We start from the raw sequence: 27,862 nt of genomic DNA on the forward strand, positions 1-27,862 counted from the left end.
GCTCCACGGTCGTGGTTGCTATCTTTTTTACCCAACACCTCTGTTGCTTTGATTTTCACATTAGCTTTTATATAGTCATATATTTCCTCTGTACTTCCTTCAAATGACTCAACCAGTTTCCTCTCCATCCTGGCTGCAAAGAGTGTTCTGATACTTTCGTCTTGTAGGCTGTCAATATTAAAAGGCAAATTGTCATCTTTCTTAGTATGGTTCGTTTTATTTATTTTACTTGTACCACTCCTTGCATTCTTCCATGACCAGAAAGACTTCATTTTAACTAGATAGTGGTCTGATCCACACTGGGCTCCTCTATGAGATCTGACGTCTACTGCTTTGAAACAACTTGTTTGCTTAATGATAATATAATCTATTATAGAACGAAGTTTTTTGGTGTTCTTTTGCCAAGTATATTTATGAATGTCCTTATGTTTGAGAAATGTGTTGGTAATTTTTAGATCAAATTGTTCACAAATTGCAATCAATCGTTCCCCATTGTCATTTTGTCATCATATTCGTCCTCTCCATGTTTTCCTACTATTCTACAAGATTCTCTAATTCCTACCCTCCCATTCAGATATCCCATGATAATCAGTTCCTTTCTTCTTGGGATTTTTTCAATAGACTCTCTGAGGGTGTCCCGAAATGTATCCTTCTCCTTATCTTTATTGTCGTTCGTGGGTGCATATACGCCAATAATCACAACTTCCCTAGCAAATAATGTCATTTCAACAGTTATAATACGTTGATTGATGAATGTCCAATTTGTGATTCTTTCTTTCCATGATTTCTTTATCATAATGGAGACTCCTGCTTTGGCTCTTACTGCTTTTGATACCCCACTCCAGATATGTACATAATTATCCAGTTCTTCTTCTCCTTGGCCTTTCTTCTTTGTTTCAGAGGGTACGACCACATCCATGTTGAACACGTCAAGTTTTGCAGGTAGTACAATTATTTTAGTGGAAATACCTTGCACATTCCAGCACACAAACATAATTTTCCGCTTCTCATCGCCAGTTCGTCGTCCAAAGCTCCAATTTTTCCGAGGCATATTATTAGGTTTTTTAGCATTTTTATGTTTTTATATGAGTGAAGAGCTGGTCCACTGCAACCCCCAACCCGGAGGACCAGGTAATTTTTACTCAAGGTTTTCTTCCTTTAGCCTTTGATAAGCCAGTATCATACTACAAGGCAGCAGTTGCTAGTTTTGGTCCACCCCGGGTATTTTATTTCCCCAGTACCCACCATATCTGGTGAGCATTCCCCTATCCGCCACCTGGGGAGGCGCCCGATGGGAGACCAGCAAACTCCACACGGGACACATGAAGAGACCTTCTCCATTTAATTCTTCACAAGTAGCTAGTATAGCACATTTCAACCTGAAATCTTACGATGAAAAGTTGTGTGTCCCACTTGAATTAAATATAGGTACCAACCGTTATCGTCGATAATGCACGAAAGGACATTAAAAATCACAATAAATTTTCATCTCTATTATGGTGTGCACATGTTGAGCTTGCAATGAAGATGAAAATTTTTATACCGTACCTAGAGTCGAACTGAGACACTCGCCTTTCATGGGGAGCATGACATGTTGGGAACCTTAGTGGAACAACGAAATGATGGAACTTTGTCGTTAAATTCCACGATAGGGAAGATCTGAATGCGAATCTCAGTCCATCACGAATAAAGGCAACATGCCAACTTCTAGTAAGATAAGAAACGGGTTCCAATTGACATTAAATAACGATTGGTTGATCAATAAAATAATGTTTCTCTTGTACGAATACTTACCGGTGACCTAATTTCTGTTTTACACTATTTTGCTTTATCAGTGGCGCAACCTGCACGGACTCTACTCGAGCTAGGAACGAAGATAAATCCTGTGTAATGCTGATTTGTAGCCACTGTTCAAATCGACGTTGTTGAATTGGCGTTACCAGAAATGTAGAGGGTCTATTTGTTCCCCTTTAAAACAAGGTTGCCTGAAGTGTGAATTGAACATATACCTTAAGCGTATGAAACTACAAACATTTCTTTGAAACTACAAACATTTCTAAAAGACCACCGACTTCAGGTATGATTGGTGTATGACTTTGTCGTAAAGAAGTATGCTCCAACTGGACGAGAATTCTGACGCCCTAGAGGTGGATTATAGTCTGTTAAAACCACTGAATCGCATGTTCATCCGCATTGTCATTCCCTAGTTGCCTTGGCTACCCAGTAATTAATCACTGAAATAAGATCAAATAATGTACCTCTGCATGGACTGTCAACGCGATTCATGCCAATATTTCTACAGGAGCTATTGCTCTCCAGCTACTGAGGGGCTCTATTCATTACTGATCTAGTGACGAACGTAGCCCAGTGTAAGAACAAAGCGAAAATAATTTTTATTTTATAAATTATGGTTTGTATAATCCAACAGCGTAGGCAACAATGTGTGACCGTTGGTCATGCATCATACGACAGACAATACTGATTTATGTAATCTCTTATTGCAGCCAAAATTTGCTGGATAAAATTGGACAGGTGCATGAACGTGTAGAGATAATGTTTGGCGTGTTGTCACGGAGGGTGCTGAAACTGTATTTATCAACCGTCGTTTCTTATTTGAGCTTGTAGAATGAGTCCTTGTGGTAACTTAAGGAATGTTGCACATTTGAAGGTTATGAGGATCGTTGTTTAAGAGTTAGAAAGTGCAGCATGAAATGGATAAATTAGTAACATTCCTTATTTATCATCTTTTTGGATTTCGTAGAGTGTTGCTGGCATTGGAAGCAACTGGAACAATTTGTGCCGTGTATGGAGTAAGCTCATAGAAGAAATCATGTCAGAAATTGGTTTTATCTTTACGGGTAGGTTCGTTTCGACGTGGGCTATTCGCCGCACTCAAGGACAACGGCGTTTGATAAAGAATGATTTTACGATTTACCCTTACGGTGTCACTGGTTATTGGCAAACGTCATGAACGAAGGTTAAACTTCGTCAGACGATTTTATTCGGTGGGCAATGTTGGCGAAGAAAGGAAGAACAGGATTAAATGTCTTGTCGGCTATGAAGTCATAAGAGACGAAGCCTAACGTACCACTAGGAAAGATAGGTAAGAAGATGAGTTGTGCCATTTAACAGTGTGCTACATGGCACTTGCCGCGAGCTTATCTCTCGCCTTTTGGCTCCGGCCGGCTAGAGGTTTAGTTTGAAAGAGCCGCTGTTTAGATCTGCAGGGTCAGCAGGCAGCGCATTCTTCCGTAGGACAAGGGACGGGTGGAGCACTGACGGCGGCAAGGGGGAAGAGGGTTGGCGGGTGCGCTTCGGTTGTTCTGTGGGCCGCCTCGAGGCTGTTGTGCTGGCTTTTCCGTTCCTTGAAGAGAATCCTTTGGCGGTTGTCTTAACTGGCTTTAGATCTGTGTTCTTTTGTTAATGCTGTTTTAAGTGTTGCAGGGATCTGCTGGGCAGTTACTGAATTGGATTTTTGCAGTTGTGATTAAATTTTCTTGTGATGTAAACTGCTGCAGAGATCATCTGGAACACTGCTTTGTTCATTTACATTTCCTAGTGATTTTAGGTGATACTCAGATTAGCTGTGCAGCTATTGGCTTCGTATGAGCTGTTACAGTTCTTAGTTGAATTTTCGTGGATTCTAACTTCAAATGGCTCTGAGCACTATGGGAGTTAAATTCTGAGGTCATCAGTGCCCCAGAACTTAGAACTACTTAAACCTAACTAACTTAAGGACATCACACACACCCATGCCCGACACAGGATTCGAACCTGCGACCATAGCGGTCGCGCGGTTCCGGAATGTAAGGCCTAGAACCGCTTGGCCGCTGGCAGGGTTCTAAGTGCTGCAAGATTATCGAGGCAGCTTTTGCCATGGTTGAAGCGGATGTAGATTTAGCTTGTTACGTATTAATATGGATTTAATTGCTGCACAGCTCAGGCTAGCAAAGTTTGGTTGCTTAGTGAGGCTGCATGTTCACGTAGGTGTTCCTCACGGAAGTTGTGAACTGAACGGGGCTGTGCCTATTTAAGATTTCTTTTAAGGACTCAGTTATAGGCGTTGATAACAACGAAGAATATACTTAAGCGATTAAGAAATTGTCCGTTATTAGTGGACGGAAGCTCTTTTACGTTGGAAGGTGTGAATGATACTAGTCTTAGGACGCTGTGAAACTAGTACATACTTCAGCCTTGCTTATCTGCAACTGCTGTGTACGCTAACGCCCATGTGTTGGTCCATTCTGGTCGCTTATTTGGCTGCTGAATTAAGTAGTTGTTAAGGTACTGTAATTGGGATAATTCCCTAGCACTCCACCCAAAATTTGCTCTTAGGATCGAGCTTAGGCTACAATAGGAAATATTCAAATTTTATTTAAGAAAATTACGGAAAGCCTAAATCAGGATTGCCATATTGGGACTTGGAACCGCCTGCATTAACGTTATAAATATAAAATTATGGTTGGACCTAACAAAGATATCTGAATGAAATACCAGTGTGAGTACATAAAATGTAATTTTGTTCAACTGGTAGTACAGAGAAGGTGTTTTGTGTTACAAGTAACATCCCAGGGACGTGTCCACCGCAGTTGGCATCTGTAGCCAACAACTGAGAAATATTGCAGTCGCCATAAAATAAAAACAGCATGAAAATGCATCAAGTGTAACTACTGTACGAGAAGGCCCATCTGCAGTCTGCCGAGTTCACAAAATAACTTATCCAAAACTTTGGCTGTAAAGCCATCCCCCCTGCATTTATTCTTCTAACCTCGTACTGTCAAACGTTTGCCTTTCTCCCTTCTTAGCGAGTGAACAACATGAAAATTTCTTTGCGGACTAGAATGTACTCTAAATTGGGACTGACTGCTTCTTTATCGCTGAACCAGTAGCTTAGTGCTGGCATGGAATCCATATCCATGAAGTTCCTGCACGTCATCAGGCTGTTTTAGTTAATGTGAGAGAATATATTGTTGGTGATTTATTTCTCGCATGTTGTTGTTGTTGTTGTCTTCAGTCCTGAGACTGGTTTGATGCAGCTCTCCATGCTACTCTATCCTGTGCAAGCTGCTTCATCTCCCAGTACCTACTGCAACCTACATCCTTCTGAATCTGCTTAGTGTACTCATCTCTCGGTCTCCCTCTACGATTTTTACCCTCCACGCTGCCCTCCAATGCTAAATTTGTGATCCCTTGATGCCTCAAAACATGTCCTACCAACCGATCCCTTCTTCTAGTCAAGTTGTGCCACAAACTTCTCTTCTCCCCAATCCTATTCAATACCTCCTCATTAGTTACGTGATCTACCCACCTTATCTTCAGTATTCTTCTGTAGCACCACATTTCGAAAGCTTCTATTCTCTTCTTGTCCAAACTAGTTATCGTCCATGTTTCACTTCCATACATGGCTACACTCCAAACAAATACTTTCAGAAACGACTTCCTGATACATAAATCTATATTCGATGTTAACAAATTTCTCTTCTTCAGAAACGCTTTCCTTGCCATTGCCAGTCTACATTTTATATCCTCTCTACTTCGACCATCATCAGTTATTTTACTTCCTAAATAGCAAAACTCCTTTACTACTTTAAGTGTCTCATTTCCTAATCTAATTCCCTCAGCATCACCCGATTTGATTTGACTACATTCCATTATCCTCGTTTTGCTTTTGTTAATGTTCATCTTATATCCTCCTTTCAAGACACTGTCCATTCCGTTCAACTGCTCTTTCAAGTCCTTTGCCGTCTCTGACAGAATTACAATGTAATCGGCGAACCTCAAAGTTTTTACTTCGTCTCCATGAATTTTAATACCTACTCCAAATTTTTCTTTTGTTTCCTTTACTGCTTGCTCAATATACAGATTGAATAACATCGGGGAGAGGCTACAACCCTGTCTCACTCCTTTCCCAACCACTGCTTCCCTTTCATGCCCCTCGACTCTTATTACTGCCATCTGGTTTCTGTACAAATTATAAATAGCCTTTCGCTCCCTGTATTTTACCCCTGCCACCTTTAGAATTTGAAAAAGAGTATTCCAGTCAACATTGTCAAAAGCTTTCTCTAAGTCTACAAATGCTAGAAACGTAGGTTTGCCTTTTCTTAATCTTTCTTCTAAGATAAGTCGTAAGGTCAGTATTGCCTCACGTGTTCCAACATTTCTACGGAATCCAAACTGATCCTCCCCGAGGTCTGCATCTACCAGTTTTTCCATTCGTCTGTAAAGAATTCGCGTTAGTATTTTGCAGCCGTGGCGTATTAAACTGATAGTTCGGTAATTTTCACATCTGTCAGCACCTGCTTTCTTTGGGATTGGAATTATTATATTCTTCTTGAAGTCTGAGGGTATTTCGCCTGTCTCATACATCTTGCTCACCAGCTGGTAGAGTTTTGTCATGATTGGCTCTCCCAAGGCCGTCAGTAGTTCTAATGGAATGTTGTCTACTCCGGGGGCCTTGTTTCGACTCAGGTCTTTCAGTGCTCTGTCAAACTCTTCACGCAGTATCATATGTCCCATTTCATCTTCATCTACATCCTCTTCTATTTCCATAATATTGTCCTCAAGTGCATCGCCCTTGTATAAACCTTCTATATACTCCTTCCACCTTTCTGCCTTCCCTTCTTTGCTTAGAACTGGGCTGCCATCTGAGCTCTTGATATTCATACACGTGGTTCTCTTCTCTCCAAAGGTCTCTTTAATTTTCCTGTAGGCAGTATCTATCTTACCCCTAGTGAGATAAGCTTCTACATCCTTACATTTGTCCTCTAGCCATCCCTGTTTAGCCATTTTGCACTTCCTGTCGATCTCATTTTTGAGACGTTTGTATTCCTTTTTGCCTGCTTCATTTACTGCATTTTTATATTTTCTCCTTTCATCAATTAAATTCAATATTTCTTCTGTTACCCAAGGATTTCTAGCAGCCCTCGTCTTTGTACCTACTTTATCCTCTGCTGCCTTCACTACTACATCCCTCAGAGCTACCCATTCTTCTTCTACTGTATTTCTTTCCCCTATTCCTGTCAATTGTTCCCTTATGCTCTCTCTGAAACTCTGTACAACCTCTGGTTCTTTCAGTTTATCCAGGTCCCATCTCCTTAATTTCCCACATTTTTGCAGTTTCTTCAGTTTTAATCTACAGGTCATAACCAATAGATTGTGGTCAGAGTCCACATCTGCCCCTGGAAATGTCTTACAACTTAAAACCTGGTTCCTAAATCTCTGTCTTACCATTATATAATCTATCTGATACCTTTTAATATCTCCAGGGTTCTTCCACGTATACAACCTTCTTTCATGATTCTTAAACCAAGTGTTAGCTATGGTTAAGTTGTGCTCTGTGCAAAATTCTACTAGGCGGCTTCCTCTTTCATTTCTTAGCCCCAATCCATATTCACCTACTATGTTTCCTTCTCTCCCTTTTCCTACACTCGAATTCCAGTCACCCATTACTATTAAATTTTCGTCTCCCTTCACTATCTGAATAATTTCTTTTATTTCATCGTACATTTCTTCAATTTCTTCATCATCTGCAGAGCTAGTTGGCATATAAACTTGTACTACTGTAGTAGGTGTGGGCTTCGTATCTATCTTGGCCACAATAATGCGTTCACTATGCTGTTTGTAGTAGCTTACCCGCATTCCTATTTTCCTATTCATTATTAAACCTACTCCTGCATTACCCCTATTTGATTTTGTGTTTATAACCCTGTAGTCACCTGACCAGAAGTCTTGTTCCTTCTGCCACCGAACTTCACTAATTCCCACTATATCTAACTTTAACCTATCCATTTCCCTTTTTAAATTTTCTAACCTACCTGCCCGATTAAGGGATATGACATTCCACGCTCCGATCCGAAGAACGCCAGTTTTCTTTCTCCTGATAACGACATCCTCCTGAGTAGTCCCCGCCCGGAGATCCGAATTGTGTTAATATAACAGAAAAGCATAAGAAGCAATATGTTGTTGATAACAAACTTCTCTATTTTTCTGTTATGCTGGATAACCCTAGGAGAAACTCTACTTATTACACTACTCCAATGGAAATGTATTCCATTTTACCATGATAATATTTCAATGAGTATCTGTAATACAAGCCTGCCCAGAAATTGAAGCATCTCTGTATGGTCTCTGTATGGCCTTTCTCCATGTGAAGTCCTATGTATAACGAAGAAGTAGATTGGGACTAGCACGAAAGTATTTAAAACTGGCAGTGAGAGCAGCCCAAAAGGAAACCCAGTTGAGTCATTCAACGTCACACATAGACGAATAAAATTCTATTTTCACAAAAAAATTATTTTGTTATAAAACTAAAAATATGTGTTTTAACAAGGATACAAGGTCACAATTGCTTAAGTTTTTCACATTTATATCCAGGTGATGTGTTGTTGTTGTTGTTGTCTTCAGTCCTGAGACTGGTTTGATGCAGCTCTCCATGCTACTCTATCCTGTGCAAGCTTCTTCATCTCCCAGTACCTACTGCAACCTACATCCTTCTGAATCTGCTTAGTGAACTCATCTCTCGGTCTCCCTCTACGATTTTTACCCTCCACGCTGCCCTCCAATGCTAAATTTGTGATCCCTTGATGCCTCAAAACATGTCCTACCAACCGATCCCTTCTTCTAGTCAAGTGGTGCCACAAACTTCTCTTCTCCCCAATCCTATTCAATACCTCCTCATTAGTTACGTGATCTACCCACCTTATCTTCAGTATTCTTCTGTAGCACCACATTTCGAAAGCTTCTATTCTCTTCTTGTCCAAACTAGTTATCGTCCATGTTTCACATCCATACATGGCTACACTCCAAACAAATACTTTCAGAAACGACTTCCTGATACATAAATCTATATTCGATGTTAACAAATTTCTCTTCTTCAGAAACGCTTTCCTTGCCATTGCCAGTCTACATTTTATATCCTCTCTACTTCGACCATCATCAGTTATTTTACTTCCTAAATAGCAAAACTCCTTTACTACTTTAAGTGTCTCATTTCCTAATCTAATTCCCTCAGCATCACCCGATTTAATTTGACTACATTCCATTATCCTCGTTTTGCTTTTGTTAATGTTCATCTTATATCCTCCTTTCAAGACACTGTCCATTCCGTTCAACTGCTCTTCCAAGTCCTTTGCCGTCTCTGACAGAATTACAATGTCATCGGCGAACCTCAAAGTTTTTACTTCGTCTCCATGAATTTTAATACCTACTCCAAATTTTTCTTTTGTTTCCTTTACTGCTTGCTCAATATACAGATTGAATAACATCGGGGAGAGGCTACAACCCTGTCTCACTCCTTTCCCAACCACTGCTTCCCTTTCATGCCCCTCGACTCTTATTACTGCCATCTGGTTTCTGTACAAATTATAAATAGCCTTTCGCTCCCTGTATTTTACCCCTGCCACCTTTAGAATTTGAAAAAGAGTATTCCAGTCAACATTGTCAAAAGCTTTCTCTAAGTCTACAAATGCTAGAAACGTAGGTTTGCCTTTTCTTAATCTTTCTTCTAAGATAAGTCGTAAGGTCAGTATTGCCTCACGTGTTCCAACATTTCGACGGAATCCAAACTGATCCTCCCCGAGGTCTGCATCTACCAGTTTTTCCATTCGTCTGTAAAGTATTTGCGTTAGTATTTTGCAGCCGTGGCTTATTAAACTGATAGTTCGGTAATTTTCACATCTGTCAGCACCTGCTTTCTTTGGGATTGGAATAATTATATTCTTCTTGAAGTCTGAGGGTATTTCGCCTGTCTCATACATCTTGCTCACCAGCTGGTAGAGTTTTGTCATGACTGGCTCTCCCAAGGCCGTCAGTAGTTCTAATGGAATGTTGTCTACTCCGGGGGCCTTGTTTCGACTCAGGTCTTTCAGTGCTCTGTCAAACTCTTCACGCAGTATCGTATCTCCCATTTCGTCTTCATCTACATCCTCTTCTATTTCCATAATATTGTCCTCAAGTACATCGCCCTTGTATAAACCTTCTATATACTCCTTCCACCTTTCTGCCTTCCCTTCTTTGCTTAGAACTGGGCTGCCATCTGAGCTCTTGATATTCATACACGTAGTTCTCTTCTCTCCAAAGGTCTCTTTAATTTTCCTGTAGGCAGTATCTATCTTACCCCTAGTGAGATAAGCTTCTACATCCTTACATTTGTCCTCTAGCCATCCCTGTTTAGCCATTTTGCACTTCCTGTCGATCTCATTTTTGAGACGTTTGTATTCCTTTTTGCCTGCTTCATTTACTGCATTTTTATATTTTCTCCTTTCATCAATTAAAATCAATATTTCTTCTGTTACCCAAGGATTTCTAGCAGCCCTCGTCTTTGTACCTACTTTATCCTCTGCTGCCTTCACTACTACATCCCTCAGAGCTACCCATTCTTCTTCTACTGTATTTCTTTCCCCTATTCCTGTCAATTGTTCCCTAATGCTCTCTCTGAAACTCTGTACAACCTCTGGTTCTTTCAGTTTATCCAGGTCCCATCTCCTTAATTTCTCACATTTTTGCAGTTTCTTCAGTTTTAATCTACAGGTCATAACCAATAGATTGTGGTCAGAGTCCACATCTGCCCCTGGAAATGTCTTACAACTTAAAACCTGGTTCCTAAATCTCTGTCTTACCATTATATAATCTATCTGATACCTTTTAGTATCTCCAGGGTTCTTCCACGTATACAACCTTCTTTCATGATGCTTAAACCAAGTGTTAGCTATGATTAAGTTGTGCTCTGTGCAAAATTCTACTAGGCGGCTTCCTCTTTCATTTCTTAGCCCCAATCCATATTCACCTACTATGTTTCCTTCTCTCCCTTTTCCTACACTCGAATTCCAGTCACCCATTACTATTAAATTTTCGTCTCCCTTCACTATCTGAATAATTTCTTTTATTTCATCGTACATTTCTTCAATTTCTTCATCATCTGCAGAGCTAGTTGGCATATAAACTTGTACTACTGTAGTAGGTGTGGGCTTCGTATCTATCTTGGCCACAATAATGCGTTCACTATACTGTTTGTAGTAGCTTACCCGCATTCCTATTTTCCTATTCATTATTAAACCTACTCCTGCATTACCCCTATTTGATTTTGTGTTTATAATCCTGTAGTCACCTGACCAGAAGTCTTGTTCCTCCTGCCACCGAACTTCACTAATTCCCACTATATCTAACTTTAACCTATCCATTTCCCTTTTTAAATTTTCTAACCTACCTGCCCGATTAAGGGATCTGACATTCCACGCTCCGATCCGTAGAACGCCAGTTTTCTTTCTCCTGATAACGACATCCTCCTGAGTAGTCCCCGCCCGGAGATCCGAATGGGGGACTATTTTACCTCCGGAATATTTTACCCAAGAGGATGCCATCATCATTTAATCATATAGTAAAGCTGCATGTCCTCGGGAAAAATTACGGCTGTAGTTTCCCCTTGCTTTCAGCCGTTCGCAGTACCAGCACAGCAAGGCTGTTTTGGTTAATGTTGCAAGGCCAGATCAGTCAATCATCCAGACTGTTGCCCCTGCAACTACTGAAAAGGCTGCTGCCCCTCTTCAGTAACCACACGTTTGTCTGGCCTCTCAACAGATACCCCTCCGTTGTGGTTGCACCTACGGTGATACTAAATCGAAACTGCAAGAAGACTAAAGATGGGGAAATAAGAATATCTATATGATTTTCGATTACCTCCCCCACCCCCCACCCACCTTTTGAGTTGTGCGCTTTCTAATTGGTTTGATGAGGCACACTACTAATTCTTTCCCAACCTTTTCATATCAGAATAGCACTTGCAACCTACGTTCAGAGATTTTCTGGAATTATTTCAATTAGTGTCTCCCACTAAAGGTTTTACCCTCAGCGGCTCCCTCTGCTACCATGGAAGTTATACCCAGACGTCTTAGCTGATGTCCTATCATTCTGTCCCATAATCTTATTAGTTTTATCCATATATTCGTTTCCTCATCGGTTCTTCGGAGAACTTCTTCATTTCTTACCTTATCAGTCCACTTCATTTTAACATTGTTCTATAGAACAACATGTTTGAGTCTACGAATCCTTTTCTGTTCCGCTCTTCCCACAGTCCATGTTTCGCTAGCATACAATGCTGTGCTGCACAAGTGCGTTCTCAGATATTTCTTCATCAGATTAAGTCCTATATCTGATACTAGTAGACTTCTCTTGTCCAGGAAGGCTTTTTTTGCCAGTGCTAGTATACTTTTTATGTCCTCCTAGTTCCTTCCATCAGGGATTATTTTGAAACTTCGTGGCAGATTGAAACTGTGTGCCGGACCGAGGCTTGAACTCAGGGCTTTTGCCTTTCGCAGGCAAGTGCTCTACCATCTGAGCTACCCAAGCACGACTCACGCCCCTCCCTTACAGCTTTACATCCTCCAGTACCTCGTCTCTGGCGCACATTCTGGCCGCGCGTTGTTAAGTGTTACGGTCTTGTGCGGACCAGAGTTCCTTGATACTGTACTTCTCGTTTTTTTTTTATTGAAAGAAAGGGGAAAAGAAAAGGCCGTTGCACTCTAGTTTCATGGTTGTATAAATGTTGAGACTGCCTAGTGGGGCACGTCTCCACCTTCCATATGGCATTGCAATCAACAGACAACCACACCAGCAAACACGTCAGGATTCATATCAAGCGGGGTAGTGCTTACAGGGTAATCCCACATCACAATCGCTGTGTATAGAGTCATAGACGATGCAGTATGGCAAGGAGAAGACGCCTACAGCCTCTCTGCCGTTTAGGGCCATAGGAGTAATGGAAGCAGGAGAGTCGCAAACTGAAGATTTAATGTGAATCACTCTGTTGTATCTCCGATGAGGGAACAGTTGATAGAGACCGAAACTATATCCCGGAAACCAGGACAGGGCCGACCACCAATAACATCAGAAATAGAAGACCGTTACTTGGCTACAAGAGAACGGCGTTACCACCTAAGTACTGCACTGAAGCTGGCATTTGAGTTCGTAGCATTCCTTGCACGTGTTGTATCAAGGAAAACAGTGTACAGAAGGCTGCAACAGAGTGGACTTTATCGTTGGAGACCTAATGTCTGTTTACCTTCGGAGTATCTTCACAGCAGGGAAGGTCTGGAGTGGAGCCGTCAACATGCCACGTGGACGGTCAAACGGTGAACCAAAGTTCTTCTCGCAGATGAGGCCCTATTTGGTCTTGGGAGTAATTCTTGATGGATTCCCACCTGGAGGACGCGTGGTACACGATTTCAGGGCCCAAACATTATGTAAAGAGACTGAAATCGAGAAGGATCCCTAATGGTGTGAGCATGGATACTGTTGACCATCCGAACACATTGTCAAGAAATTGAACTTGTGAGTCAGTAAGATTTAATCTCTGTCAGGTACTATCTTGGGATCTGATATGTGGTTGTTGCGAGGTGCTGTGGGCCCAGATTTCATACTGATGTACGATAATGCTCGACGGCATAGAGCACGGATAGTTGACGTTTTGTTTCGGAAACGGAATATATTGCACGCATGTTGTGACCTGCTCACTCTTCCGATTTGAATTCCATAGAGCAGAAGATTTGTGAGCGGCTCTGCAGGAAGAATGGGCGTTATTGCCTCAAGCTGAGACTGATGACATCATCCACAGCATTTCCTGTCGTTGTCAGATCTGTATTTATGCCAAAGGTGGCCACACCCCATACAGAGAACGTTAACCAGTTGTCAGAATATCTGTGGAAATTCGTTACGTAGGAAGAAAACGGAGAACTTTTCTGTCTACCGTTACGCATGCTGCAATTGATTACCTTCCGTATTCTTTACATTGTTTCTACTGTCACCAGTTTATACTGTTTTGTTGCCAAAAAAAGGCAGTCCTACAAAATTTCGGTTTGTTGCTTCAATTTTTGACACCAGTGTATTTCAAGTTCACATAAACGCAGCAGCCGACGGCAACCGACAATCTTGTTCGCTACCACAGGCGCCTCGTGTGTTCCGATGGGAGCCTACGATTTACAAGTCTATTTTGGATGTGGAAACAGAATATAATATGAACGTTAGTTCGTCTGTTTTACTTGATGTTTTGAAAGGCCAAACGGTCTTTCGTCGAGGTCATTTTGATTTTACTTTTTCTGTTACTGTCAATCGTGTGAGTCAATGTTGGTTGACTGTTGCTCTAATACATATTGATGCCACCATGATAAGCCTTGCTACGTCATTGGAGCAGATACCTCCTCATGATGTTCTTGATTATCAGACTTTTATGATCACATTGCCTCAAGTTCGTATTGTTGGAAAAACAATAACCTTTTTTTTATTGATAAACCATTGTCTGTTAGAACTCGTCGGTCTCGTAAATTTGGTCACAATGATAATATGTGCGTCTTTGTGCGTGGTAAGGGTGTTGATCTGAAACGTAAAATTGTTGGCGATCGTCCATAAATATTGCTGGATAGTGCATTCGATGTCCGGATCATGTTCTTCATTCAGATAGTGGTTTTCTTTTTGGTGGATGTGGTTGTGCTTGAGGATGAGGTTCGGGCCGGTAATGTTGCATACGTGTCGGCGGTACTTCAGAGGACACGTAAGCGAATTTCACTCTATCAGTTGAATCTGTGGGTAGCGTGCTATTCACTAGTGAAATCCGACCTTTCAAAGTGCGGTTTAACCAAAATCAAACACGTGAAAGGACTGGGCCATGGTTTCAAGTTAACAACATTCATCATTTGACAAACATCGTTACCTTTTAAAAAAAGGCAAACTCCATACACTAGGAAAAACAATTTCTGCGATCAGCGATAGTTACATTAAGTAAAAATGAAAAATTATAATAAGTCAAATCACAAAGGGCAAAACAGTTTGCATACTAGCAACAGTTATAAAATGATACAGGGCTTTTATCAAATTGTAACTCTTTATAGACAAGCCCCTAAATCAGGAAACCTCTAGTATCAGGCTTCGACCAAACGTTATTATCATTTAAACCACAGACTGTATATACAGGGTGTTTCAAAAATGACCGGTATATTTGAAACGGCAATACAAACTAAACGAGCACCGATAGAAATACACCGTTTGTTGCAATATGCTTGGGACAACAGTACATTTTCAGGCAGACAAACTTTCGAAATTACAGTAGTTACAATTGTCAACAACAGATGGCGTTGCGGTCTGGGAAACTCTATAGTACGATATTTTCCACATATCCACCATGCGTAGCAATAATATGGCGTAGTCTCTGAATGAAATTACCCGAAACCTTTGACAACGTGTCTGGCCGAATGGCTTCACATGCAGATGAGATGTACTGCTTCAGCTGTTCAATTGTTTCTGGATTCTGGCGGTACACCTGGTCTTTCAAGTGTCCCCACAGAAAGAAGTCACAGGGGTTCATGTCTGGCGAATAGGGACGCCAATCCACGCCGCCTCCTGTATGTTTCGAATAGCCCAAAACAATCACAAAATCATCGAAATATTCATTTAGTTAATTAAAGACGTCGGCCATGCGATGTGGCCGGGCACCATCTTAATTAAACCACGAGGTGTTCGCAGTGTCGTCTTAGGCGGTTTGTACCGCCACAAATTCACGAAGAATGTCCATATAGCGTGATGCAGTAATCGTTTCGGATCTGAAAAATGGGCCAATGATTCCTTTGGAAGAAATGGCGGCTCAAACCAGTACTTTTTGAGGATGCAGGGACGATGGGACTGCAACATGGGGCTTTTCGGTTCCCCATATGCGACAGTTCTGTTTATTGACGAAGCCGTCCAGGTAAAAGTAAGCTTCGTCAGTAAACCAAATGATGCCCACATGCATATCGCCGTCATCAATCCTGTGCACTATATCGTTAGCGAATGTCTCTCGTGCCAGCAATGGTAGTGGCGCTGAGGGGTTGCCGCGTTTGAATTTTGTATGGACAGAGGTGTAAACTCTGGCGCATGAGACGATACGTGGACGTTGGCGTCATTGGGACCGCAGCTGCAACACGGCGAACAGAAACCCGAGGCCGCTGTTGGATCACCTGCTGCACTAGCTGCGCGTTGCCCTCTGTGGTTGCCGTATGCGGTCGCCCTACCTTTCCAGCACGTTCATCCGTCACGTTCCCAGACCGTTGAAATTTTTCAAACAGATGCTTTATTGTATCACTTTTCGGTCCTTTGGTTAAGTTAAACCTCTGTTGAAAACTTCGTCTTGTTGCAACAACACTGTGTTCTAGGCGGTGGAATTCCAACACCAGAAAAATCCTCTGTTCTAAGGAATAAACCATGTTGTCCACAGCACACTTGCACGTTGTGAACAGCACACGCTTACAGCAGAAAGACGACGTACAGAATGGCGCACCCACAGACTGGGTTGTCTTCTGTATCTTTCACATCACTTGCAGCGCCATCTGTTGTTGAAAATTGTAACTACTGTAATTTCGAATGTTTGTCCGCTTGAAAATGTACTGTTGTCCCAAGCATATTGCAACAAACGGTATATTTCTATCGCTGCTCGTTTAGTTTTTATTGCCGTTTCAAATATACCGGTCATTTTTGAAACACCCTGTATTTTAACTAACAGCTTGGGAGAACAGTAACTCGCGCGAATAAGTCATATACATTTTTTTTCATAAACGTGGACATGAACCGTGGCAACGTGCCCCACTAGGCGGTCTCAACATTTATACAACCACGAAGCTTAAGTGCAACGGCCTTATCTTTTCCCCTTTCTTTCAATAAAAAATGAAAATACGAGATGTATAGTATCAAGGAACTCTGCTGCGCGTCAGACCGGTAACAGTTAACAACAAGCGGCCATAATGTTCGCCAGAGATAAATCCCTAAAGCACAAGTTTTAAGCAACGCATTGAGGATTATATGCTTTTCCTCTTACGAGATTTGACTGGTAAAACAAAACAAAACAGAAGCCAACAGGGAGATGACATAACGTATAAGGAATAACTAAATATTCGGCAGAGATAAATCCCTTAGACACAAGTTTTAAACCACGCATTGCTGATTATATGCTTTTCCTCTTACAGGATTTTGCTGGAAAAACCAAACACAATAAACAGAACGCAACAGGGCGATGACCTAACGTATATGAAGTAACTCAATAACAGCTGGCCGGAGAGGTCGAGCGGTTCCAGGCGCTTCAGTCTGGAACTGCGCGACCGCTACGGTCGCAGGTTCGAATCCTGCCTCGGGCATGGATGTGTGTGATGTCCTTAGGTTAGTTAGGTTTAAGTAGTTCTAAGTTCTATGGGACTGATGACCTCAGCAGTTAAGTCCCATAGGGCTCAGAGCCATTTGAACCATTGAACTAAATATCAATCTATTTGCATCCAGGCATCGCGCCTAGGAATACAGTCAACTGTGGTCAAAACAAGTACAAGGAGCATTGGTGTTACAGCCACCGACATTAAAAGAAAGCCGCCCAGAGTACGGTCTGAGGCGCCTTGACACGGTTCGCGCTGCTTCCCCAGTCAGCAGTTCGAGTCCTCCACCATCGGGCATGTGTGTGTGTGTGTGTGTGTGTGTGTGTGTGTGTGTGTGTGTGTATTTTGTCGTTAGCGGAAGATAGTTTAAGTTACATTAATTGTAAGCCTAGCGATCGATGACCTCAGCAGTTTGGTCCCATTGGTACTTACCACAAATTTCCAATTAAAAGAAAGAAGGGTGTGGGGAATTGACACGTTAAATAAGTTACTCAACCAAAAGAATGAGCAATTTACAACAGAAGTAGCTTCCCGTATTAATGTAAGACAATATTATTTAAGTTTAAAAACATATTATATTGTTAAAACAAGGGCTACCAAACAGACATAGAATAAATGGCCGTTCAGGCCCTTAGAATCAGCAAAAGAGCAGTTACACGAAACACTTAAAAGATTACAATTACATAACTCACTGCTTACACCTTTAGAAAGAGGAACACAACAGTTACATGAAACAGTGAACAGATTACAATTGCGTAACTCAGCGAGCTGTGATCATCTCGGCGAAGACGGTGTAGGCCCGCGTGGCAAGACACTGCGGCCCAAGAAGCCCATAAGGCGGCATCCCACGCTGTCCGTGATGCTGAAATAGGCGCGTCAAATTCCGGGCCACCCCTGCACTCTCACACTGCCACAGTTACACCGCTCAGCGAGACAGCTATAGTTGACTAAGCTTTTATAGTACACACGCACTGTAGGTATCACAAAACGAAGTGGTTTAATAGAAAAACAATTGCAGAAGTACTGTCGAGCAATGAATAAGAAACCTAACTAGCCAGAAATTTACAACTCGGCTTCTCCCCAATATATAAAGATACCGGGAATGAGACCGGCGGGGCAATGAGACCCTCACACGCCCGGAGAAATCACGCCCACTTGCGTAAGTTCGATCTACGCCTTCTGACAAAAAATGAGTTGGTCGGAGCCAAAATTCACACTAGACGAAAAAGCAACATGGGTCCTTAATTCCGCGACCACGTATCAGCTACCAGGTACAACTAGATTACCGCACCGCAAAATACTCAACTCAGGAAGACCTAAGTGAGCTCTACACCAAGAAAGGGCTTGACTCCAGGAAGCCATTGTACACGCACAAACTTCCTAACGCCCAAAGTCAGTATGCCTTGCCACAGCGTAGAGCCATATGGCCCCCTTCACATTGAGAGAGAAGGACGTCGCCCCCTAAGCGCCTCCGGTCCCAGCTCACTATCCCTGCTACAACACCTCGCTTCCCCGTTCGCGACGTCACCACCACCTCCTCTAGAGAAACAGCGCACTCTACACCACAGCCGTGACCTCATGCAGACGAGGCGGGCAATTTGCAAATGGGAAGGAAGCCGACACGGATCAACTAAAATTCCAGAGTTCGTGCTCCTCTTTCGAAGACATGATGTGGACTGTGGAAGGCAATTGTAGCGATGGTTTGACTTCGTCTGTGTGCAGCATGCCACGTGTGCATGTTTGTAATCATGATGAACGTAACTACGTCTCGTACCGTGTCCAGATGCTTGATAACTGCGAATGAGACCACTATGTTGTTTCAGACAACAAACAAAGCCTGTTTGGTCGTTGTTAGGAAGCTACAGAGAACCTGGATCGATTAATTCTCGAGGGAGTTGTGTGGCGAAGCACTACGAGTCCTGCTGATGAAGAATCTTGGTATGGTTTATATGTATTGCGAAAATCAAGCTGGTCCATCGGTAAGGCTGTTGTTCAGCTAAAGCCATGAAACATCTGTGCAGCTTTGAAAAAAGAGAGTCAACATTCAATCATGCCGTAGCTAGTGGAATGACAGCTTGTTGTACTGTGGTGAATACCGCCGCCGAATTTGATAAGTTGAGTAAATAGTTCTGATGTAAACTGTCACCGGCTGTTTTTGATGATGTACAGCGGCCAACCGAAGTGCGAAATCCAGTTCAAGAAAAAGGCTGCTGAAATGTTGTAGACTGGTATTGCTTTTGGCCAATCAGTGAACCAATCGGTTGTTGTTAAGAAATAGCTCTAACCACTTGATGGAAGTACCGAACCTTCTACATTGATGTGCACATGTGGCAAACCGTTTCGTGGTATCTGGAAAATCTCCCACTGGTGCTTGCATGCAACGGGATATCTATCTGTGCTTCACTGAATGCAAGCACGACTCCACTCATGACAATCCTTTTGCATGCGAGGCCATTCAAAACGTTCTACAACTAGTTGAGGTGATGATTGAACACCATTGTGGCACAAGTTCAGAGTCTGTCAAAGCACATCTGCGGAATGCCGGTAGCAGAAAAGAACGATGCTGTTAACTAGAAATATCACAGTGTAGGGTCGCATCTGCACCAGGAACGCTATGTATTTTTCAACATCAGTATAATTGTAAAACGTAGCCCCGAAACAGCAGGAAAACGACGATCGTACATTTCAGAAATGTAACTGGTCACAATACTTTGCTAAAAATTTAAAAAAATTGACTAAGGTGAACATAACACAAGTGACGAGTCAGTAAGACCAGGGGAGTGGTGAGACGTTTTTAGGCTGATTGGAAAAGACATTATTTTTGGGTTATATATTATTACAATTGGGTTATAGATAATAATGATAAATGCGACAGGTCGTTAATGACGATGATAAAAGTGATATGTCATTAATTGTACTTACTGGATAATAAACGATGACAGGTCATTAATAAAAGTAGCATGGTCAAGTGACTGTCTTGAAGAGAAGATTGGGCGCATTGTCTCAGAAAAGGAAGTGTTCTTGACATTGGATGATCTTGACAGCTCGTGGAGTCTCTTTGGACCCTAGTTATAATAATTAGTGTCCAAAATTCGCAGCCTTTATTTCGGCAACGTTTGCCTTATCCTATAGCCAGGACTGTTTGTACTGTGATGAGTGGAGCTCTATATGAGAAATTTCTCGGGCACTTCTGTAGTCTGCAACATCAACCTCAAAACTGAGACTTTGTCATTCGTAGTCACGAGTACAATAACTGCACTCTATATTTGTGCTATCAAATGTAATGTCTTTAATTCTTCTTAAACTATTTATAGAAATATGTTCACGTAGTGACTCAGTAGCAAATTTCCTCCGCGGTGTTTATAACAATGGAACCATTTGAGTGTCTTCTTTTTCTTGATCATTCTCCTAGGTTTATCTCCTAACCATCTTCCAGCAAAAGCCGTGTCGTAACGTAAAAGAATCCTACGTTTTAAAATAACACAACGGTGAAAGGTATTCTTACCTTGTCAACATACTTAAAATACTTTCCTCAGCACTTGCTATATTGTTTTATTATGATCCTAATTCCCTCAAGATATTTTGTTGTTTTCTGCATCCTTACTACAACTGTGCCGTGGCCTGGGACCTATTGGTGGCTATAGGATTAGCATTGCCTAAGATATGTCTGCCGTCACATACTTTTTAAGTTAAGTCGATACGACAATACATAGCAAGTGTGGTTGTTCCCGTTTTAAAAGTGATTGTGCTAGTTTTTGTCCCAATGGCGCAACGTTAATTTACAAGTTTTATCAGCATAAAGATAAAAAAATTCTCACTTATTCAGATTGTTAGTAGGCTGATTAAGTTTTTATATTGGAAACGGCACGTAGTGCTTTGTATTAAAATCGGAGGCTGTGCTTTGTGCAGTCTGTGGCTTGGTGGAATTGTTGGAATTTGCTATTGTAGTGTTGTGCAGTGGTTGCGCAGTTGGAGGTGAGCCGCCAGCAGTGGTGGATGTGGGGAGTGAGATAGCGGAGTTTTGGGGGCGGATGATCTAAACAGAGACGGTAAATTTGTAAGACTGGATGTCATGAACTGATGTATATATTATGACTTTTGAACCCTATTAAGCTAAATCTGTCATTTGTTGTCTATCAAAATATTTCATTTGCTAACTATGCCTAACAGTAGTTTCATTAAGCTGGCAGTATTGGCGCTCGCTGCCTTGCTTATTGTTAGTCAGGGTCATTCTTCTGTAGGGATTATTAAAAATCAGATTGCGTTGCGCTAAAAATATTATGGGTCAGTTTAGTGATGAACAGAATAATTAAAGAGAGAAATGTCTGAGTACGTTCAGTTCGGCTCAGCTGTTTGAAAATCATATTATTTAAGAGGTTTATCTGCTCAGTAATTAATTAGTTCTTCTAAGGGGATTTCAAGATCTTATCCACATTTCATTAGTCACTATTTCTTTAAGGAATAAGGAGACTTTAAGTAAAAAGCTGGTCCTGGGTTGGTGAAAGTCTACCAATAATGAGAGAGCGATTTGCTCGTCATGGTGGCTGGTGAAGTGTGATCGGAAGCAGTGACCTGTTTTTTGTAGACAGTCCCATCGTGGACCTGGAGCTGGGCAGCAATATCAACGGCAGCGCCATCCGCGAGGGTGTCGACGTCTACTTCGAGTGCAACGTTCGCGCCAACCCTTGGATCCATAAAGTCGTCTGGAGGCACAATGTGAGTTCATTAACTGTTTCTCCCTTTATTCTCATTCCAGCTACATTTATTTATGAGCTCTTGTACGTACTCTTAGTTAGGACAATATCTAACATCTAAAACCTCTGAAATATTTCAGTTCCATCCAAAATGCTTCGCATCATAATAATTTTATTTCCTCCTTCTGCCTGTTGCATCAATGGTGTGCTCTGTGTGTTGTTTCGTGTACAATTTCATGTTAAGACAAATTTATCTTTCTTGTCTTGAGGGGATTTCTTTGTCGTTTATAACGGTCTCTTTTGTGGTCACAGGGAACATAACTGGTCTCTGATTTTGTTAGCTTCTTATTTGTTTCAGTTGTGTTTATACTTTTCGCAGCAATTCTGGTCTTATCATTCTGAAAAAGGAATCGTAACTTATTGTGTAGATATCAGTTAAACAGCTGAACACGTTACTTGGGTATAACAGCTGAAGTTTACCACATCTATTCACATCGTGTAACTCCTCTTTTTTGGAAATTTAATTCAATTAAGAAACATTTTGTTTGTTTGGTTGCCAAACGAACGTGTCATGCAGTTTCTGACAAAGATTCAGAAGTACACAATATCGGATAAATCTTTGCGACAGTTACATTCAAAATTAACGCAGTATGCGTGCCACATGAGCTTAATACGTATGAAACGGGAACTCTTGGGGAGGCAGTGTGTCTCATCCCGTTATCTCCTAGTAGTAATACTAAGATACGGTTTTACTTGAAACAATATATGTCGTATTAATTACATTTTATTTCTGGGGATTAACTAAACACGAAAATGTTAAACGTCAAGGAATTACCCGAAACAAATAAGAAAAATAGTAGTTTTCCCAATTATTACTAATATATGGAGCCTCTTTCCTTTTCAATGTGCTACAGCAGTTTTAAAGAAGTTTAATCTAAACCTTGGACTCATCCAGTGCCGCGAATACTATACGCGAATTTGGGTGGCAGTGATTAAAAGAATGGCATTTCTCTTTGCGATTGTGTCTCCTCATGTAATTTCAATCACGAATTTGATCCTCCGATGGGAAAATATTTTTTTAGCTCCCACTACACAGGTAGAACTGAACATCATAATAAGAGAAATCAGAGAAATGTTTAAGTCTTCGTTTTTCACGCGTGGTGTTCGAGCGAGCAGGTGAAGAAAAATAGCTTGAAGGTGATTCGATGAATCCTCTGCCAGACACCTAGTTTTCAATTTCAGCGGAATCATGTAGATGTACATATCATTCGTGACTAACTGCCGCAAGCGATAATGGATTCTGAGGTTTCTCGCCAGCTTACTCTCTGAAACTCGCTGAAGGGATCGAGCAGGATAGCATACTTTAAGTGTCTCAGATAATGAAAACTCACACAGAAATTTCCTCAGTTTCCAAAGTAGATCAAGAACGGCAATAGAATAATTCTTTTGTAAGTGATACTTCTGGTTTGTTTCCTTGAAGCTGTCCTACTCTAGCTCTTGATGTGGGTAAGGAGCTCATCTTTAACGGAATGCTAAACGATTATCTTCCTTATAATCGAAGAATCCCTGTGGAATGGCACGCTACTAATTTGAAACAATGGAACCCACGCGTTACTTCAAAAATTAGGAACATCTTAACAAATAGTGAGGGCACTTCTCACCTAATTCAACTGATTTTCTCTTGTCAACTTTTTCATTGATCGATGCTAACATTGTGTAAAATTTACAATGAATAAAAAATACCTTTTGCGACAATCGGGCATAGTAGCAAAACGTTTAGACGTGCACTTCGAAAAAATCTCTCGGTACAACAAAGAACACTTCAGTGTGACACTCAGACAAATGATCTTCATCATATGAGGACAGCGACAGTTGTTACTTCAATTTTCACTTTATGATACGTAGTTATGTGTAACGTACGTATGTAAAATGAGTTCACTCTTTCATACAGGACTGACAGTTTAAGAAAATGCAACGTAGCTACTTTACTAGGTCACTTAATTTTCAATTGTGTTGTATTAAGGTGTTTCTCACATTTGAGATATGATACTGGCTAAAATGCAAAGAAAATGCCATACAATGTAACTGGTAATAGTTTTACGTATATCTATATGTGTATATCTCTGTATGTAAACACTGATATCCCTGTACCAGCCATATGCTAAATAAATAAGATCTCGTAGTTAACTCAGATGCACAGTGGTTCCAGTTTTTTCTTGTTTCGGTAAACACGCACTAAGTAAAATCATACAGATCTCTCTAATGATGGAAAAGCACGACGGATAGTTAAATAAAGACGCTGCTGGCCAATGAAACTGCATTATCAGGAAAAATAGCAAATAACAAAATTTTACTTGCTTGCACAGAGTAAAAATGAGGCCTACGTCATTAAACTTACATTGATTGGAAGGTACATAGAATCTGAAATTTAAAGCTCAGAGCTACCACTTTTGAGAGCAACAACGATTCTGTATCGGCCGGGCAACGAGTCGATCTGAGCTTGGATGACACATAAGGTATTTCACTCTACGCTGCTTCAAACCAATGACCGAGTTAATCGATCGTACTGGACAGAGCGCAGTTTCTCAGCAACTTAAGACGAGGTGGGTAAGAGATCTGGCTGAAGTGCTGGTCAGTACAAAGGCCGAACAAGGTAGCTCACGAGAGAACGGGCTACATGCGGTCTGTTTGTTTTGTTGAATGGTGACGTAACAGAGACGTCCACGATAAAGCAGAACCATCAACCATAACGCACCTGAAAAGAACAAATTACTGCCTATGTGTACCAGAGGTGATCGTGTTGTGTACCTTATGGTACTCCATCATACCAGCTGCTGAGTCTATATAACGATGGCAAATGCAATCATTCTACCCTCGATATCCTCAGAGTTTGGACAAAGGAATCCGTCCATCGTGATGCTGCATGCTGAACTAGGACTCGTGTGAAAACACAACGTTATGTCTATTCCGTGTGGTTATTGGGTGCGCCACTGTCGGCAAGCGATAAGCGAAGCCGCAACAATGGTCACTGTGCTGACAATCTGTGTTGCTTCATACATGTTTCCAATATCCGCTTGGATACTCTCCTGCCGCAAGGAAATCCATTTCTTGATTGAACGTACGTTACTTGGCGGTTTGATCTTGCACTGGCAGTCGAACATTAAGTCTGTCTAATAGGGAGCTAGTCACCTGTGGACATTGATATGAAGTGTGAAACTGATTATGGCCCTTCTGAACTCATCGATACCATATCCGCAAGACAACAGTGGGATTCATAGCAACGCGAACACCAACATAATGGTACAATTTGCAGCACCTTTTTCCTACATACAGGACGATATTCACACATATACAACAATAAAATTCTATTCCTTAATGAGCACTCCTCTACAAAATCATTCCGAACATTTACAGAATGTAGATGGCATTACAACCATGTTTGTTGTGCGATTGCGCTAAAATGTTAAAAATTTACTTATTAAAGCCCGAATACGTTTCGTACCGGTTTGACGATTTTTCGGTGCCTTCTTTCTGGCGTTGCGATTTCAATGGCAAGCAGTTTATTTTGGTAATGATTTAGTTTTGTTCTCTTGCAATCTACAGAAACATTACGACCTTTCACGAGGAAATAGACCTGGAAGCAACAGCAGCTGAGCTTCATGTTTATGCCTGTTAGGGACGTCAGCTACACAGCAACCCGAGCGCCGGCACGCTGCTGAGCAATCAGACGCTGGTGCTGCAAGCGGTCAAGCGGCAGCGATCCGGTCTCTACACGTGCGTTGCCAGCAACTCGGAGGGCGACACCGAGAGCAACGCCTTCAACCTCGACGTCAAGTGTGAGTATCAGGCCATCACGTCTTCTTCGAACATCAATGATGGCGGTATTTAACAATTAAAACATTTCCTCTCTATGAAAACGTACAGTGGACTCTATGTCGTTTTTTTTATACAGATTGAAATTAAAATAAATAACAGAACGTGACGATTCATTAATTTTTTTTATTGCGAAATGTTTGGAGGCTTTCCTATATCACGGGATCCACCACGGGAGGTGGCGAGATTTGCAACACCGAAGGACACTGGCACAAAGGAGGGGGGGCAGGGTGGTGTTCCAATCTTCTGCCTACGAGAAGAAGCCTGTCCCTCGCCCCTCGACAGTGAACGCATACAGTTACCACAGCGTCGTCCCAAGCATCATGAAGAAACGACTACTATCGGGCAGATGTGTGTCACTATGATGGCTTATGTGGCAACAGTCAATAAACCTTGCCGAAAATGGTTCTCTTGCGTGTCTCACAGTATTTACAGGGGCAACAGCCTGGATAATTGACTAATCTGCCTTGTAATATCAGTGAACTTTGACTTGATGCGCTGCGAACGGCTGAAAGAAAGGCAACATTACGACTGTTATTTCTCTCGAGGACATAAAACTCTACAATATTGCTTAATGACGATGACATCCTGTTGGGTAACATTCCGGTGCTAAAACAGTCCCCCATTTGGATATTCGGGTGGGAACTTCTTAGGAAAATTCCGTCATCGGAAGCAAAAACCGGCAATCTGCGGGTCAGTTCGTTGAATATTGTGACCTTTAATCGAATAGCTAGGTTAGAAAATTAAAAAAAAGGGCAATGGTGGGTTTAAATTAGATGTACTGGGAATTGCGGAAGGTCGGTGGTGGAAGGAATCGGATTCTGGTCACATGAGAAAAAATCGGATCGAGGTAATGTACGAGTAGGTCTGGTAATGAATAAGGAAGTAGGAATTTCGGTTTACTGCTTTGAACAGTATAATGAACGTATTGTCATAGCCAAGGTAGACACAAAGTCAATACCCAACACGCCGGCCGTTGTGACCGAGCGGTTCTAGGTGCTTCAGTCTGGAACCGTGCGACCGCTACGAACGCAGGTTCGAATCCTTCCTCTGGTATGGACGTATGTGATGTCCTTAGGTTAATTAGGTTTAAGTAGTTCTAAGTTCTGGGGTAGTGATGACCTCAGATGTTAAGTCCCATAGTGGTTAGAGCCATTTGAACCATTTCAATAGGCAACACAGAAGTGCACATTTATATGCTAACTATCTCCATAGATGATGAAGAATCTGAAAAAAACGTGTAAGTGCATAAAAGGAATTATTCAGACAGTTGAGGAAGAACAAAACTTAGTTGTTATGAGTGAATGGAATTTGGTAGAAGGAAATGGAAGACAAGGAAAAATAGGAGAGGAACGTGGGCTGAGGAAGGAATTAAAAAGGAAGCCAGTTGGTATAACTCTGCACAGGGCATAATTTAACTGTCACTAACACGTAGTTTAAAATTGTGTACCTGTGTTCGTAAAATAAGGTTCCCATGGCGCTAGAGTCCTGAAAAGCGCTGGTATGGTGGATCCCGCGATTCTGTATTGTACCTTGGTCCCCCCACTCCAAAATCCCTTCCCTATCGAACTGCTTGTGTAGCTCAGTCTTGCCTTGGCAGCCGTACGTGATGGATCTCTCCCTCGCATCGCCTGCCAGGTGTGAGCTGCGCTCGGTGATCCGTATCCTGTCTGCAAAAAACAATGCTCCGCCAGAAATCCATTCCCAGCTATGCAAAATCTATGGAGACAAGTGTATGAGCGTACAACACGTGCGCAAATGGTGCAGAGAGTTCAAGAACTGGCGTACTGACGTTCATGACGAGGAACGTTGCGGACTGCCATCAGTTTCTGAAGAAACAATCGCAAAAGTGGAAGCAGCGGTGCTCTCAGATTAAAGAGTGACGCTTCGTTAGCTCTTCGAAATTATCCCTGATGCCAGAAAAACCTCTATTGACAAGATTTTGACGGAGAATCTAGGATATGCTAAGGTTTGCGCGAAGTGGGTGGCAAGAATGTTGACCAAAGACCACAAACGTCAACGAGTTGAAGCGGCCCAAGAATTTCTTCAAGATCATGGTACTCAGGGCGAGGAATACCTCAACTCCATCGTCACTAGAGACGAGATTTCTGTGCACTATCAAACATGATCATCATCATC

At 41.7% G+C, this 27,862-nt stretch overlaps 1 protein-coding gene across 1 annotated transcript in view; it reads left to right on the forward strand.

The window, feature by feature from the left end:
- LOC126275201 (neural cell adhesion molecule 2-like) overlaps positions 1 to 27,862 on the forward strand; it is a 1,450,213-nt gene that overhangs the window by 1,202,095 nt on the left and 220,256 nt on the right. The window contains exons 8-9 of the mRNA XM_049977177.1: positions 21,742 to 21,872; positions 25,527 to 25,686. Of these exons, the coding sequence (XP_049833134.1) occupies positions 21,742 to 21,872; positions 25,527 to 25,686 (291 nt within the window). The remainder of the gene's footprint in view (positions 1 to 21,741; positions 21,873 to 25,526; positions 25,687 to 27,862) is intronic.

This window comes from Schistocerca gregaria, chromosome 1, assembly GCF_023897955.1.
Source record: "Schistocerca gregaria isolate iqSchGreg1 chromosome 1, iqSchGreg1.2, whole genome shotgun sequence".
In the NCBI taxonomy this organism is placed as follows: domain Eukaryota; kingdom Metazoa; phylum Arthropoda; class Insecta; order Orthoptera; family Acrididae; genus Schistocerca; species Schistocerca gregaria.